Below are 12459 nucleotides of genomic sequence, written 5' to 3' on the forward strand. Positions count from 1 at the left end.
TAGTGGATGGATGCAGTCCATCATTCCTACAGATTCCTCTGTAGCCGCCTGTACCAGCCACAGCTCATGAAGCCCATATTGTTTGGGACAGTTTTGCCTCTGCTAGTAGCTCCACATCAAGTTTGCACAAGCCCAGCCCTTAAAATGAGTATGAGTGTCTGTGGGAGGGATGGAGAAAGACCTGCCGGAGCTTAGTCACCCTTGTTAATTTAAAGAGGAAGCCTCAGTGCCTAGTGAGGAGTGAAACTACCAGTAGATCCAGTGGAGGAGCTCAGCTGAGCCAGAGGGATGGGTCATGCCCAGCCTTGGTAGGATAATTTGTTGACAAACCTGTCCTCTAGCCACCTGGCACCACTCTTGAGTTAAGCCGAGACACAAACGTCCTTGCTTACTTTTTTTTTTTTGCAACTGAGAACACAATCCTGGTTCCTGAATAGGGTGGCAAGATACAAAAGAGAACAGGACTCATCACATAAGCCACACTTGCACCCACACAACTATTAACAGTATGAGAGCCCTATCCTCTTTTGCATCTTCCCACCTTGCTCCTGAATTTACATCTGCATTGGCCATGTAAGCAAAATGGAGAAGGTTTTTAAAAATAGCAGAGAGGTTTGCAGAATTGCATTAAAGCAACTGAAATTAGCATACCTATAGGTTTTCTTAGGCAAGGTGTTGCTGAATTCCCATTAGTCACAACCATCATGACCCATGGTCAGGAGAGATGAGAGTTGCAGCCCAACATCTGGGAGGCCACAGGTTCCCCACTCCTCCTTTAGAACTAAACTGGGAAATGAAGCTTAGCAAGGTCAGTTTCTTATTAAAAACCTACCTCGCCACTGCTAATACTGTTCCCCCATCCCCCTCTTTTGAAGTTAAGTTAGAAACAAACTACTTTGTTTTATTTTTATTTTTATTTTTAACATCAGATCAACAGTCTCTAAAAGGTATGCATATAGAGAAAACTAACATTTTGCATGGGAGATACCCAAGCAAAAAAAAAAAGTTAATTAACAATATATACAGACAGGTGCAGTGCACATACCAGAGCTGAGGTCATTTACTGAAGAGACCTAAGCTATAAAAAACAACACACATTTACAGCATTTTAAAAAGAATTACAACTTGTTTGCATAAGCTACATATTGAGAGGGTCCTTTTCTCCTCAGAAAGAAAGTTTCAAGTATAAGCAGAAATGGACAAAAATGCCCTTTACAAAAATAAAATTTAAAAAGCTGCCGGCGGGAGGGGGAATTGCAGCTGCAGCAGTACCTGGTTTAATGATCATCCTTTGGAGGGAGATACCAAATCCACAGATAAAAATACATCCATAAGACAAAGAATTAACCTATATAACTCACAGCCATAAGAAGCTGGAAGTGATCCTTACCCACCCACCTCCATATCAGATGTTTGACAAAAAAGCTTTAATCGAAACAACTGATCATACATTTTAGACACAGATTTAGAAAGAATGTTATCAGTTCATCAGCCAAATTACTAGCCTTGCAGAACAGATTGCTTTCCTGTTTCCAATAGCATCTTTGCTTGACACAAGGAAATATACAGAGTTCAGGACAACACCAACTGAATATAAGAATAGAACCATGGTTTCAGATGTCTTTTTAAAAATGTCATTAGTTAAATTCATAAAACTCATGAGAGTCTTGGAACATTGCCTGCTTTACACATTTAAGTAGTAGCAAAAATAGCTTTTTTCCCCATTTACAAAGACAACAGATTGAAAATTATGTTACATTCTCATAAAGCACCTTGAGGTATTACAATTAAGCAGCTGTATGGACATCATCTAGTCAGTTAAAGCTAAAACAGCATGGCTGCAATACTATACACACTTATCTGGGAGGAAGCTCCATTGAACATAGTGGCATTTATTTCTCAGTAAACATAAGATTGTGCTGTTAGCCAGCCACAACACAATTCTATATAAACTTATTTAAAAATGGTTCCCACTGAGTTTAGTGTGACTTGCTCCCTTAAACACAAAGGACTGCATCCCACAAGAAATTTAGTTGGTTGATAGCACTTAAATAGTACACATTTCTACTTTACTTCCATAAGGCAACTTTTTCAAGGTTTTGCCTACAAACATGCCATTTCAATCTGCAGAAAAATATATAAAATATATATCAGAGTATTAAGGTATCTTTGGTACAGTTTTAGCAGCATCCCTGAGCAGGAAAAGAGAAAATGTTTTAACATTGCAAACCTAGGCACACTTTAGGGCGGATTGCTGAAAGAGAAGACAGGACTCCTGTATCTTATAAAGTGTAGCAGTGGAAATTTCAACAGATGTAAGGTTGCATGGCAAGCTTCATCTACTAAAATGTCCTTTTCAACACACAACAATTACAGATGCAGGACTGCTGTCTCCATTTTTCAGCTGATCCCACTTAGCACACTTACTTGGGGCTGAGGCTACAATCCTGTACTTACTGAAGCCTCACTGAACTCAATGTGATTGACTTCTAAATTAAGTGTGAACAGGTTTGGCCTAGAATACCTTGATCCTTAAAACACTTCAGCTCATGCAGTCTACCAACAGAAGTTTTGTCTTTTGTTCAAAGTTTATATTTTGATTTTACATCCTGTTCCAGAAATGATATTAGTTTCTTCTGTTGGATTATCCCACACTCTCACTGCTGACAGCTTGGGAGACTTATTGGTGGCAGCTGCTTGCTTTAAGAAGGGTTACATCACCAGGCTGTTTATTGGTCTGATCAAGACTGGCCATACAGGAAACTCTACAGCTGAAACAAAATGTCATTAGAAAAATTTAATATATATTGGCAAAACATGACCAGATTTAAGAGGTAAAAAAACCTCAAGTATTTGTCTTTGATGAACTTCTTTTCACACAGTTTGTTATATGAGATGCAGATGTAACTTAGTTCAAGCCAACTTTTTTGTCACTATCCCTTTGAAGAAAAGGAGGCACCATCTCCACCCAAGTTCAGATTTGCCCCTCTTCTCAAGGATGCCTACTTTAATAAAATATAGTTTGACCAGAAAGAGCCTCTTTTAAATTACAAGATAAAAAATAAAGGCCATTGTACAGAGTGAAACATAAGAAAAGTTGAAATCTTACATACAGTTTGAGACAAAACATAGTTTCTGTACTCTGGCTGTGTGCACACTGAAGGTTTGGAATGGGAATAGCAGAGACATACTGCCAGAATTATACTGTGCACACACAAACGTTTCCAGTGCAATTTTTCATATACTCTGCTGCAGCCAGATGTGTAACTATTCACTCTTAAATACATAAAACGTTTCCATATTACTATGGAAAAACCAGCTGGGTTTCCTCTTTAAATATTAAAATGTTTTACTACTATATACATAAATTACCGACTCCAATAAGAAAATATTCCATCCCTTCATAAATAGAGTTCTCAGTCTCTTTGCATCCCCACCCCATCCCATCCCCCTCTTCAACCCTACCACATCCCACCCAGATGGCCCAGGGAGCCAGCCACGCTTCACACATGCCTCTTCATGTGCAGAGCCAGGTGATCTGATCGGGAGAAGGCACGGTCACATAGGTGGCACTGGAAGGGCCGGACGCCAGTGTGTTTGCGGTAATGGCGTGTTAGTTCATCTGACCGTGCAAATTTCCAGCCGCAGCCCTCCCAGTTACAGTGATAAGGCTTCTCACCTGGGAAAAGAGAAAAGAAGAGTAAGGTGAACTTTCTCGCCTGGTGAAAAGAAGTGCAAAAGACCATGCCTTCACCCACCCTGGGCCTTAGCACAAGCCTCTTGGGGCATCATCAACACCCATCCAATTAAAAGAGAAGAAGAGCCTATTCTAGGGAATGCCCTCTCAACTGATCACACAAATGCCCTGGTGAAAACTACCACCACTAATATCTATGCACTGGAATAAGTACAGTAATTGCTTCACAGCTGGTTTATAACCAGATGAACAGTAGGTCACAGGAGATTAACCAAGGATGCAGTCTTACTTGGTGGTGCCCCAATGGACTCAACGATGGCAACGGGGGGGGGGCAGTGTTACTTCTGATCAAACAACAGGCACGGGATTGTACTGCATGCGTCTTTTCAGAACATAGAAACGCAGGAAGCTGCCTTATACTGAGCCAGACCACTGCTCTATGTAGCTCAGTATTGTCTACACTGACTGGCAGCAGCTCTCCAGGGTTTCAGACAGGGAGTCTCTCCCAGCCCTACCTGGAGATGCCGGGATTGAACCTGGGACCTTCTGCATACAAGCCAGATGCTTCACCGCTGAGCTACAATCCTTCCCCGTTTAACTCACGGATACTATTTAATTCACGGTATAAAGCAATAAGGCACTCTAGCGTGGTCTGCACGCCAGCCGCACATGCCCGGGGAAGACACAACCACGTAACTGGCCAAATCACGTCCGATTAGCCGGACAGCGTTTGCTGCCGTTTTCGCACGCTTGCCAAGCCCGCCCTGTATCTGCTTCTCCATCTCACCCCACTCTGTGCGTCCTTAGAAAAACTCCTCGCTTTTTCTTCTAGCATCCCTCGCCTTCCCTTGGGAAGCCCTGCCTTACGAGTCCTCTTCCCCACCTCCACCGGCATCTACCTCGACCCCGGCAGTCCCCCTTACCTGACCGCGCCCCCTGCCCAGGCCGCGCGCCCTTACCCGTGTGGGTCCGCATGTGCGCCTTGAGATGCGAGCTCTTGGTGTAGGTCTTGCCGCAGCCGGCGAATTCACAGCTGTGGGTGGCCGTGCGCTTGCGGGCCCAGGACCTCCGGCCCCTCTTGGGCTTGCACTCCTCCGGGGGACCCATCGGGGCATAGTAATCCAAGACGGGCGAATTGGGTGGCGTGACCAGCAGCCCGTGCAGGCCCTGGGCATGCGAATTCAAGGGCTCCCTGAAGACGCTGAAGTGTCCACGGAACTGGGGCTGCATCTGTCCGGCGAAGTTCGGCTGGAAGAGGTGGGGCCCCCGCGGGTAATGCTGGGGGCCCCCCAGCTGCGCGAGCATGTCGCCGGCCACCTGGCACTGGGCTACGGGGCTCATCTGCTCGGCGGAGAAGCCGTGCTGCGGCAGAGGCGGCTGCGGCTGGATCATGGGCTGCATCAGGAGGGGCTTGTGGTCCAGGGGAGCGGGCCCCAGGCAGTCGGGGCCGCCGCTCATCATGCAGGACTGCCCGTCCATCGGCTCCTGCTTGACGCGCAGGTGCTCCAGGGACAGGCCCCGAGCTAGGCCCAGGTGAGGGTGGGGCAGGCCAGGGGCGCGCAGCTCCGTGTATTCCCGCCGTTGGAGCTCGCAATGGCCCGGCCCGGCCGGCGGGTGCTGCTGCTGCTGCTGCTGCTGCTGCTGCATGTCCTGCGTGAAGAGCTCGGCCACGTAGCTGTGGCCGGGGCTGGGCATGTAGGCCGCCGCGAACTTGTTGGGGGGCTGCTGGTAGTTGGAGCTGTCGCTGTCGTAGGTGGTGCCGCAGCTCTCGGGCGTCTCGGGCAACGGGTAGTTGGGGTTGGGGTGGTGGGGCGCCACCCCAGTGGCAGCGGCCCGCCCGTTGGTCGTGTGCGCCAGGATGAACTCCAGGTCAACGAAGTTGCCCAGGTCGTCCGCCTCCCGCTTGATGGTCGCGGCGCCCTCCGCGTGAGCGGGGATCAGCCCAGTCTGCTGCAAGGAGAGGAGCAGCGGGGTTACGGCCTCGAAAGAGTTAACGCGCCAGGAGCAAACGTGCTGCTGGGGAGCCAAATCCAGACACTATTTATAGCACCCCCAAACCTGAAAAACGGGTTGCGCGCGCCTTCCCTCTCCGACGAGTTTAAGGGCAGGGCGCGCCTGGCATTCAAACCACTTCGAATTAGTCCCACTTCGCTGGGCTCCCCCGGATCCCATCCGGCCTCCTCGCTACAGATGGCTAGGAGGAGGGGATCCTGCGTCCCCACACACAGCCGCGAGTGGGCCGGTCAAGGATGAACCAGCTTCCTCGCATCCCCGAGGTGCACCTCTCTCCTCTTGGAATTGAGTTAATTACGGAGTTAATTAACTTGACCCCCTTCAGCCCCGCCCCAATATTTGATTGGTTCTGCACGGTGAGAAGCCCCTCACACCAAAATAGAGCCAAGAGACTTAGCAATTTCATTTTGAGAGATGCCGGGGACCGATCAAAACGTCCCTCGCGGATGTTTTCTCGGCTGCCAAGACTGCGTTCGCCTGCATCCTTCCAAGTCCCACAGAGATATGTCTTCAAGGAACTTTCCTCTCTAGCTACTCTGTACATCGTAGTGCTTAAGGCCAAGCATCGCCCACAAATTCTCATGGGGGCAAAAGCACATTTGGCACGCAAATGCGTGTAAGGGAACCCCAATGCCCTTTAAAAAGAAAAGGGAGATTTTAAAAGAGGAGGATTCAACTCTCCGCCACCACTCCATGCCCGTTTTCCTGCTCAAAATCCCGTCCCCCAAGAGACAGGTGCCTTTTTCAGAGGATCTTCCATTCCCTCTTGCCCACCTCAAATTGCCCCCTCCCGAAGTTTGTTTTATTAAAAACAAGACCTGCCGACCGGGTCCGGAGTTTCTTCCACAAGAAGTAACTTTGCTCCTTGGGGTGCCTGACTGCGTAGGATCGGGATGCAAGGCGGACAGGAATGCTAGCAGTTACGAGAGCCAACTTTTCTCCCGAGCAACTGGGGCATCAAATCAGCTTCATCAGGAACTCCACCCCGACCGCCTCTACACGTACTCCTGGACCAGGATCAAACTCTCGTTTATATATTCTAGTATCCTGCCCATCCTCCAAGATGTTGAGAGCGACATTTTAGCCGCACATTCCTGTGCAGTTTCCTTAAGGAATGTGACGCTCCAGAATTACAATTCTCGAGACTTACTTATTTTTTAAAGATAAAAATAGCGTAAACCTCAATAAAGTTGGTGCCCCCCAATAATATCTCCGAGGGGAGCTTTAAATTAATATAGTTGAAAATCCGTACTAGCAGCCGATCCGAACCTGTGTCGTTTATATTATCCAAGGTAGTTGTTTATCCACCTCGCAGTGCAAAGACCGGGAACTGCCCCAGCAAAGTCGGGCAGGTTAGAAGAGGGGTGCAGCTTCATGGAGCTTCTAATAGCCCAGCAGGGGATTCAAACGCGCACCTGAATCCCCGCGGCGGCGGTGCCAAGAGGAGCAACTGGGAGCGATTGAGAACGGGAAAACTGCCCGCGGGGGGGGGAGCCCGTGCCATTCATTCCCCCCTCGAATAGCCCTGTCCCAAAGCGCCATTGTCATTCACACTAGCAGTACTAACACTGGTTTTAAAGGACCGCAGGGGTCTTCCTTGCGCCGTGACCCTCTAGGCTGACGGGCCCCTCCGGCCCTTTCCCACATAGCTGCTTGCGCCCTCACCCGTACCATTTCGGGTTGCCTGTCTTCCAGCGGCACCAAGCCGGCGAAGGTGGAGATGGACGGCAAGACAGCTTCCTCCACGGCTGCGCTCATCTTGCACGGTGGCTTGAGCGAGAAAGAGCTCGGAAGCTGCCCCGAGTCCGGCAGTTCCCCTCACGGCACCGAAGGCGCGCTGAACTCCTTCTCGAAGCAGGAAAAAAAGTTTCTTTGCTTTCAACTAGTAAAACAGCTGTGAGGGTGCTCCTGTGCGCTCTAATTGGTCGAGGCGAACTACATATTCATGAGGATCCGCTTTTGATTTGATTACAAAGGGAACAGTCACGCCCACTACAAAGGTCTAGGAGACTATAGTCGAAGCTCGTTGACAGGAAAGTGAAAATTAGCAAGACAAGCCCTGTTCAACTAGCGAAGGGAGCTCAGTGGAGGCTGGAGCCACCTTTTAGGTCCAGAAGTGGACCTGCTGGAGCGAGTAGGCAGTCTTACTTCCTCCAGAGCAATCCTGCTGAAATCTTCAAGAGTGCTTCGGTGTGGGCACTTGTAAGTAAAGGGTAATTTCGTGAAAATGTTAACCTACAGGCCCATTTTTCATTTTCATATATAGTGGGCATGCTCTATATAATTTTAAAGATAATTTTCCAAAGTTTCATTATCTTCCAACAGTTTTTCAAAATGACATTTTACACATGAGTAAAACAACCACAACAATGTATCACTGAACACTAAAGTCAGGATCATTCAGACCATGTTATTTTCGATCTCTATGTATGGATGTGAAAGTTGAACAGTGAAAAAAGCAGGAAAGAGAAAAATCAACTCATTTGAAATGTGGTGTTGGAGAAGAGCTTTGTGCATACCATGGACTGCAAAAAAGACAAATAATTGGTTGTTAGAACAAATTAAACCAGAACTGTCACTAGAAGCTAAAATGATGAAACTGAGGTTATCATACTTTGGACACATCATGAGAAGACATGATTCATTAGAAAAGATAATAATGCTGGGGAAAACAGAAGGAAGTAGAAAAAGAGGAAGGCCAAACAAGAGATGGATTGATTTCATAAAGGAAGCCACAGACGTGAACTTACAAGATCTGAACAGGGTGGTTCACGACAGATGCTCTTGGAGGTCACTGATTCATAGGGTCGCTATAAGTCGTAGTCGACTTGGAGGCACATAACAACAACAAAACAACCAGAATTGTAGCATGCAAAATTCTGTTATAGATCTCTCCAAGAAAATAGACAATTGGTTAATGACGCTTTATTGTACTGATAGCTTTGCTTTCTCATTTGCCAAACTGAGAAATTTTATGTTGGGAACAAAATCAGATGAGCTTAGGACAATAAAACTTACGTTGGTTGAGCCTGTTACATTGGTCACAGGAGCACATACATTTTTTCCTCCTCAACAAATGAAAAGAAAAATCTATAAGTTTTAACTTTATTATCTTCTTTGCATTTGCAAGCATTAGGAAAATGTGAAGAGATATTAACTGAAATGTGTTTTACATTCAACAGTTCTTGTGACCAACGTAACACCACAATGTGCAAATTACATAGCATAAATGTGTGGTCATGTGTGTCATTTAGATCCCTTTTTAGGACTGTCAAAATTCTTTCCCTGACAATTTCCTAATTATTAGGCCTATTATTTGTACCATACTATCTATGTAGGGCACCTTACAGAGTTTTAACAAAGAAGCCTACAGTCTAAAAAACAAGTCAGACAAGAGCAGCAAGGACATATGTTAATGCTTTTAGAAGAAAGGTAACATAATTATATATTAATATATTTAGTAATTAGATAACTTTTAGGTTAATTATAAGCAACTTCAACCTGGATTTGGTTTAGAAAAGTATAGAATTTATATTTCTCTTCTAGATCCCCACCCCCTTTCTTTAAAGATGTGAACTGATGGTGCTGCTGCCCACTTTCAGAACAGGTATTCCATGGTGACTTTGTCATCCTCAAGTATTTACAAATCCTGGAACTTCAGTGAGTCTTACCATGGCAAAGGGCCACATGAAGGAGTGGGGGCAGTAGTCAAAAGAATTGATGGGGCAGAATTTTGAGAGGACAGGCAGTGGTGCACAACACTTTGGATTTTTTCCTTGAACTTGGAAAAACATTGTCACTAAAGACAGCATGTGTGCTTGTCAGTGAGGAAGACATGGAATGTAAATCCAGTGAAAGGCATAAAATCAGCACATGGGAAGATTTAGGGCATGTCTTTATCAAAACATGGGATGATGCCCCAAGGGAGATGTGATTATCCTAAAAAAAAAAAATGACAAATTTACAGAAATTTGGTGTACGTTTATTGAATATGCTTCTCACAAAGTGAATGAGTTTACTCCACTCACTATGCATGGTGACTTTTGGAAACGTGATTTTGCATAATTGTACATGCAAGTATCAGCTCACAATCCCAATATTGTCTACCACTATTGTAATTCTATATTTCTGTGATCATCCCCAGTCTTTCTTGTCTCTGTAAAAAAATATGTTATTGTTGTGTGTGTGAAACAGGCACTGAGGGTGTCAACTGCCAACTTTATTATTGTTTAATCTGAGACTGGGAAATTGAAAAGAAAATTTGTTGATCAGGTGATGTAATATGATATTAATTCTTAAAACAAAAGGACTTCCCTGACATTTGTCTTCCCTGCAAATGATAATAAATGTAGGATTGAAAAGAAACAAATAATTAGGGTATTTCCCACAGCCAAGTGTGAGTTCCCATGGGCTTTACACCTTCCCACATGGACTTGATGCTGATCTGCAATTTGTGAATGCATAGTAAAGGAACATATGCACAGGGTCTTGCTTTTGAAGGCATTTATTTGTGGTGTCTGTCATTTGTCACACGTTACATTGGTCACAGGACATGTCAGAAAAGCTTTTTTCCACAGTTTCCAATAAACATTACCATAAGTTTGACATTTGCCTATGAAACATTACTTGTTTATGTATGTTGCTATAGATGGAAATTATTTTTTTATTCATACTTTTAGAGAGCACAATTGTCTAAGTTACATATAAATTCTTAAGGTTGCAAAACCATTACGTTGGTCACATATTTTAAAACACAGTAAAAAGAAAATAGGAAATACCTGTGGCATGCTTCATTATTTACTTTGTAGGGAAGAGCAATCCAGTTAGCAAACCAATAGTTTAATGTTAATTGGAGTTCACATAATATTAGCTAAAGCACAAAATATTATGTAAAAAAAAGCTTACAAAAAGCTTACATTGGTCATTATAGAATTAACGTAAACGATTTGGAGGGAGCAGCCTCCGTCTTGAGATCCTGTGTCCAGTAGTGATTAGTTAGAGTGTTGGACTGGAAGACTCAGGTTCAAATCCCCACTCAGATAGTGAAGGACGATGGCTAATAAACCTCAGAAGGGGTGGCATGTGATATGTGAGGATAAAAGTGTGGGGTGGGAGAGAGAACCATTGGAGGTTCTCTTTTGTAAGAGGTAAAGTGGTAGGTAAGTGTGGTGAATAAATATGAGATAACATACCTAAAGTCAGGGTCCAGCTACAGCTGCTAGGGAAGCTACAGCCCTATCAAACCACTGCAGCATCATGATTCTGTGCACTTTGTGCATATGACTGCCGCCTCAGCTTTGCAAAGAACAGAACTGCAAGTGATTGTTGCCCAGTCAGCAACTGTAATAGCAATGGTTTTTGACATGCCAGAGAGTAGTGTATTACCTCCTAGCATCTCGTTAAGCAGAGAAGAGTATAGGGCTACAGGGGAGTGGGTATAAGAAGATATTGTGTGTCCCCGTGTCCACAGCTGAAAAAGGCATGTGTGGGGTTACTGCAAAAGTTCCAAATTACTTACACCGACACCCATTAAAGCCCACTATGTCCATTCCATGCTGTTTTATAGTTACCGGTATGTTTTACTTCCATTGACTTTTAAAAGCTGTCCTTTCTTTTTATATGGCAGCCTTACCAATATTGTTAATAAATTAAAAAAAGGATATGAAATTGGGAAAGGCAGAGCAGGTGACCAAACAGGAATATCTCCCAATTAGACAATTAGAAGGAGTCTCAAAAATAATATATTTCAGTGTGCTATATCTGAGCAAAATGTTCCCCAGCAGACTTGAATCCTCCTTCAAAGTCTCCACAGAAAGACATCCTGTAACTGCTCTGTTCAGAGATGCTTTTTGAAAAGAGATGTTAAGGATCTTTGGAGGCTGATATTTACAAATGTGATTCTGCTGTTCCTCTTCAGTAATTTGCTAAGTAAGCAGCATCTACTGCAAACGAGTTCTGATTCTGTCACAGTGGTTTTCCTGTATGGAAGTATATATCTGGAGGAAAACACAGGAGGCACAAAGTTTGACACACAATGTGTTTCACATGCATCTCCACAGAAGTAATGATTAGAATAAATATTAAATGAAATCGTTTAAGAGAAAGGTCTGAATCCCAAGTTCAGAAACCAAATGGGCAAATTTCTAGCTCCCTCCAATAAAAAGCAGCAGAAGGCAGATTTCCTAATAGCAAATGTGACTCAAAATCATATACAGATAAATCCTATGCATGATTACTTAAGGAAGCCCTTGAACCAGTCAATGGGTTCTTCCATAAGGTGTATTAACCACCATGTATATGCAAAACTAGAGTTGTTAATTAGTTTTCCCTCCCCCAACAATTTTTAGAATTTCCCCTGGGTGAAACTGAGACTTTAATCTATACCTTTGATTGTGTGTAGGAATCAAGGATTGCTGTTATTCAGTAAAAACAATGGGTGCTATCCAATTAAGTCATTCTCAGGGCAGACCCATTGAAATGAATGGACTTAAGCCTATTGATTTCAGTGAATCTACTCTGAGTATGATTAACATTGTGTCACCCAGTGTGATCTTGCATGATGTGTACATATTAACAGTGCTCTGAACCCTGAAATCTATGGACATTTCCCAGAGCTATAGAAAGCAACATGTTGAAATTTAACTATTAACACAAATTTACAAAACAGACAATCTCCTGTTCCTTCAAATTACTCTTTTCTTTCACCTCCTCATGCCTGAAACTGCCACTCATATCACTTGCATGATGCC

General features: G+C 44.4%; 1 protein-coding gene across 6 annotated transcripts; it reads right to left on the minus strand.

Moving 5' to 3' along the window:
- Positions 1–928: 928 nt before the first annotated feature.
- LOC133387601 (Krueppel-like factor 4) lies at positions 929–7652 on the minus strand. Of its 6 annotated transcripts, none has more exons than XM_061632727.1 (4): positions 7382–7652; positions 4657–5644; positions 3514–3679; positions 929–2771 (listed from the first exon to the last, which is right to left on the minus strand). In XM_061632727.1, exons 1-4 carry the CDS (start codon positions 7466–7468, stop codon positions 2681–2683), a joined length of 1332 nt encoding a protein of 443 aa, XP_061488711.1. In that variant the 5' UTR covers positions 7469–7652; the 3' UTR covers positions 929–2680. The 6 variants fall into 6 exon arrangements, with proteins under 6 accessions (XP_061488711.1, XP_061488710.1, XP_061488713.1 ...); XM_061632726.1 differs by having other exon boundaries at positions 4657–5647; positions 7382–7640; XM_061632729.1 differs by lacking the exon at positions 7382–7652 and adding an exon at positions 6529–6597.
- Between the last annotated feature and the right edge of the window lie 4807 nt (positions 7653–12459).

The sequence above is a fragment of the Rhineura floridana genome, chromosome 6, assembly GCF_030035675.1.
Source record: "Rhineura floridana isolate rRhiFlo1 chromosome 6, rRhiFlo1.hap2, whole genome shotgun sequence".
NCBI lineage: Eukaryota > Metazoa > Chordata > Lepidosauria > Squamata > Rhineuridae > Rhineura > Rhineura floridana.

Excerpts from the sequence above, each read along its gene's own strand:
- LOC133387601 (XM_061632726.1), bottom strand. The coding sequence starts at position 7,468 with ATGAGCGCAGCCGTGGAGGAAGCTGTCTTGCCGTCCATCTCCACCTTC. Across the intron at positions 3,680-4,656 it reads GCACATGCGGACCCACACGG|GTGAGAAGCCTTATCACTGT; the intron begins GTAAGGGCGCGC and ends CTCTTTTCCCAG. Across the intron at positions 2,772-3,513 it reads CTGGCTCTGCACATGAAGAG|CTGTAGAGTTTCCTGTATGG; the intron begins GCATGTGTGAAG and ends ATTTTGTTTCAG.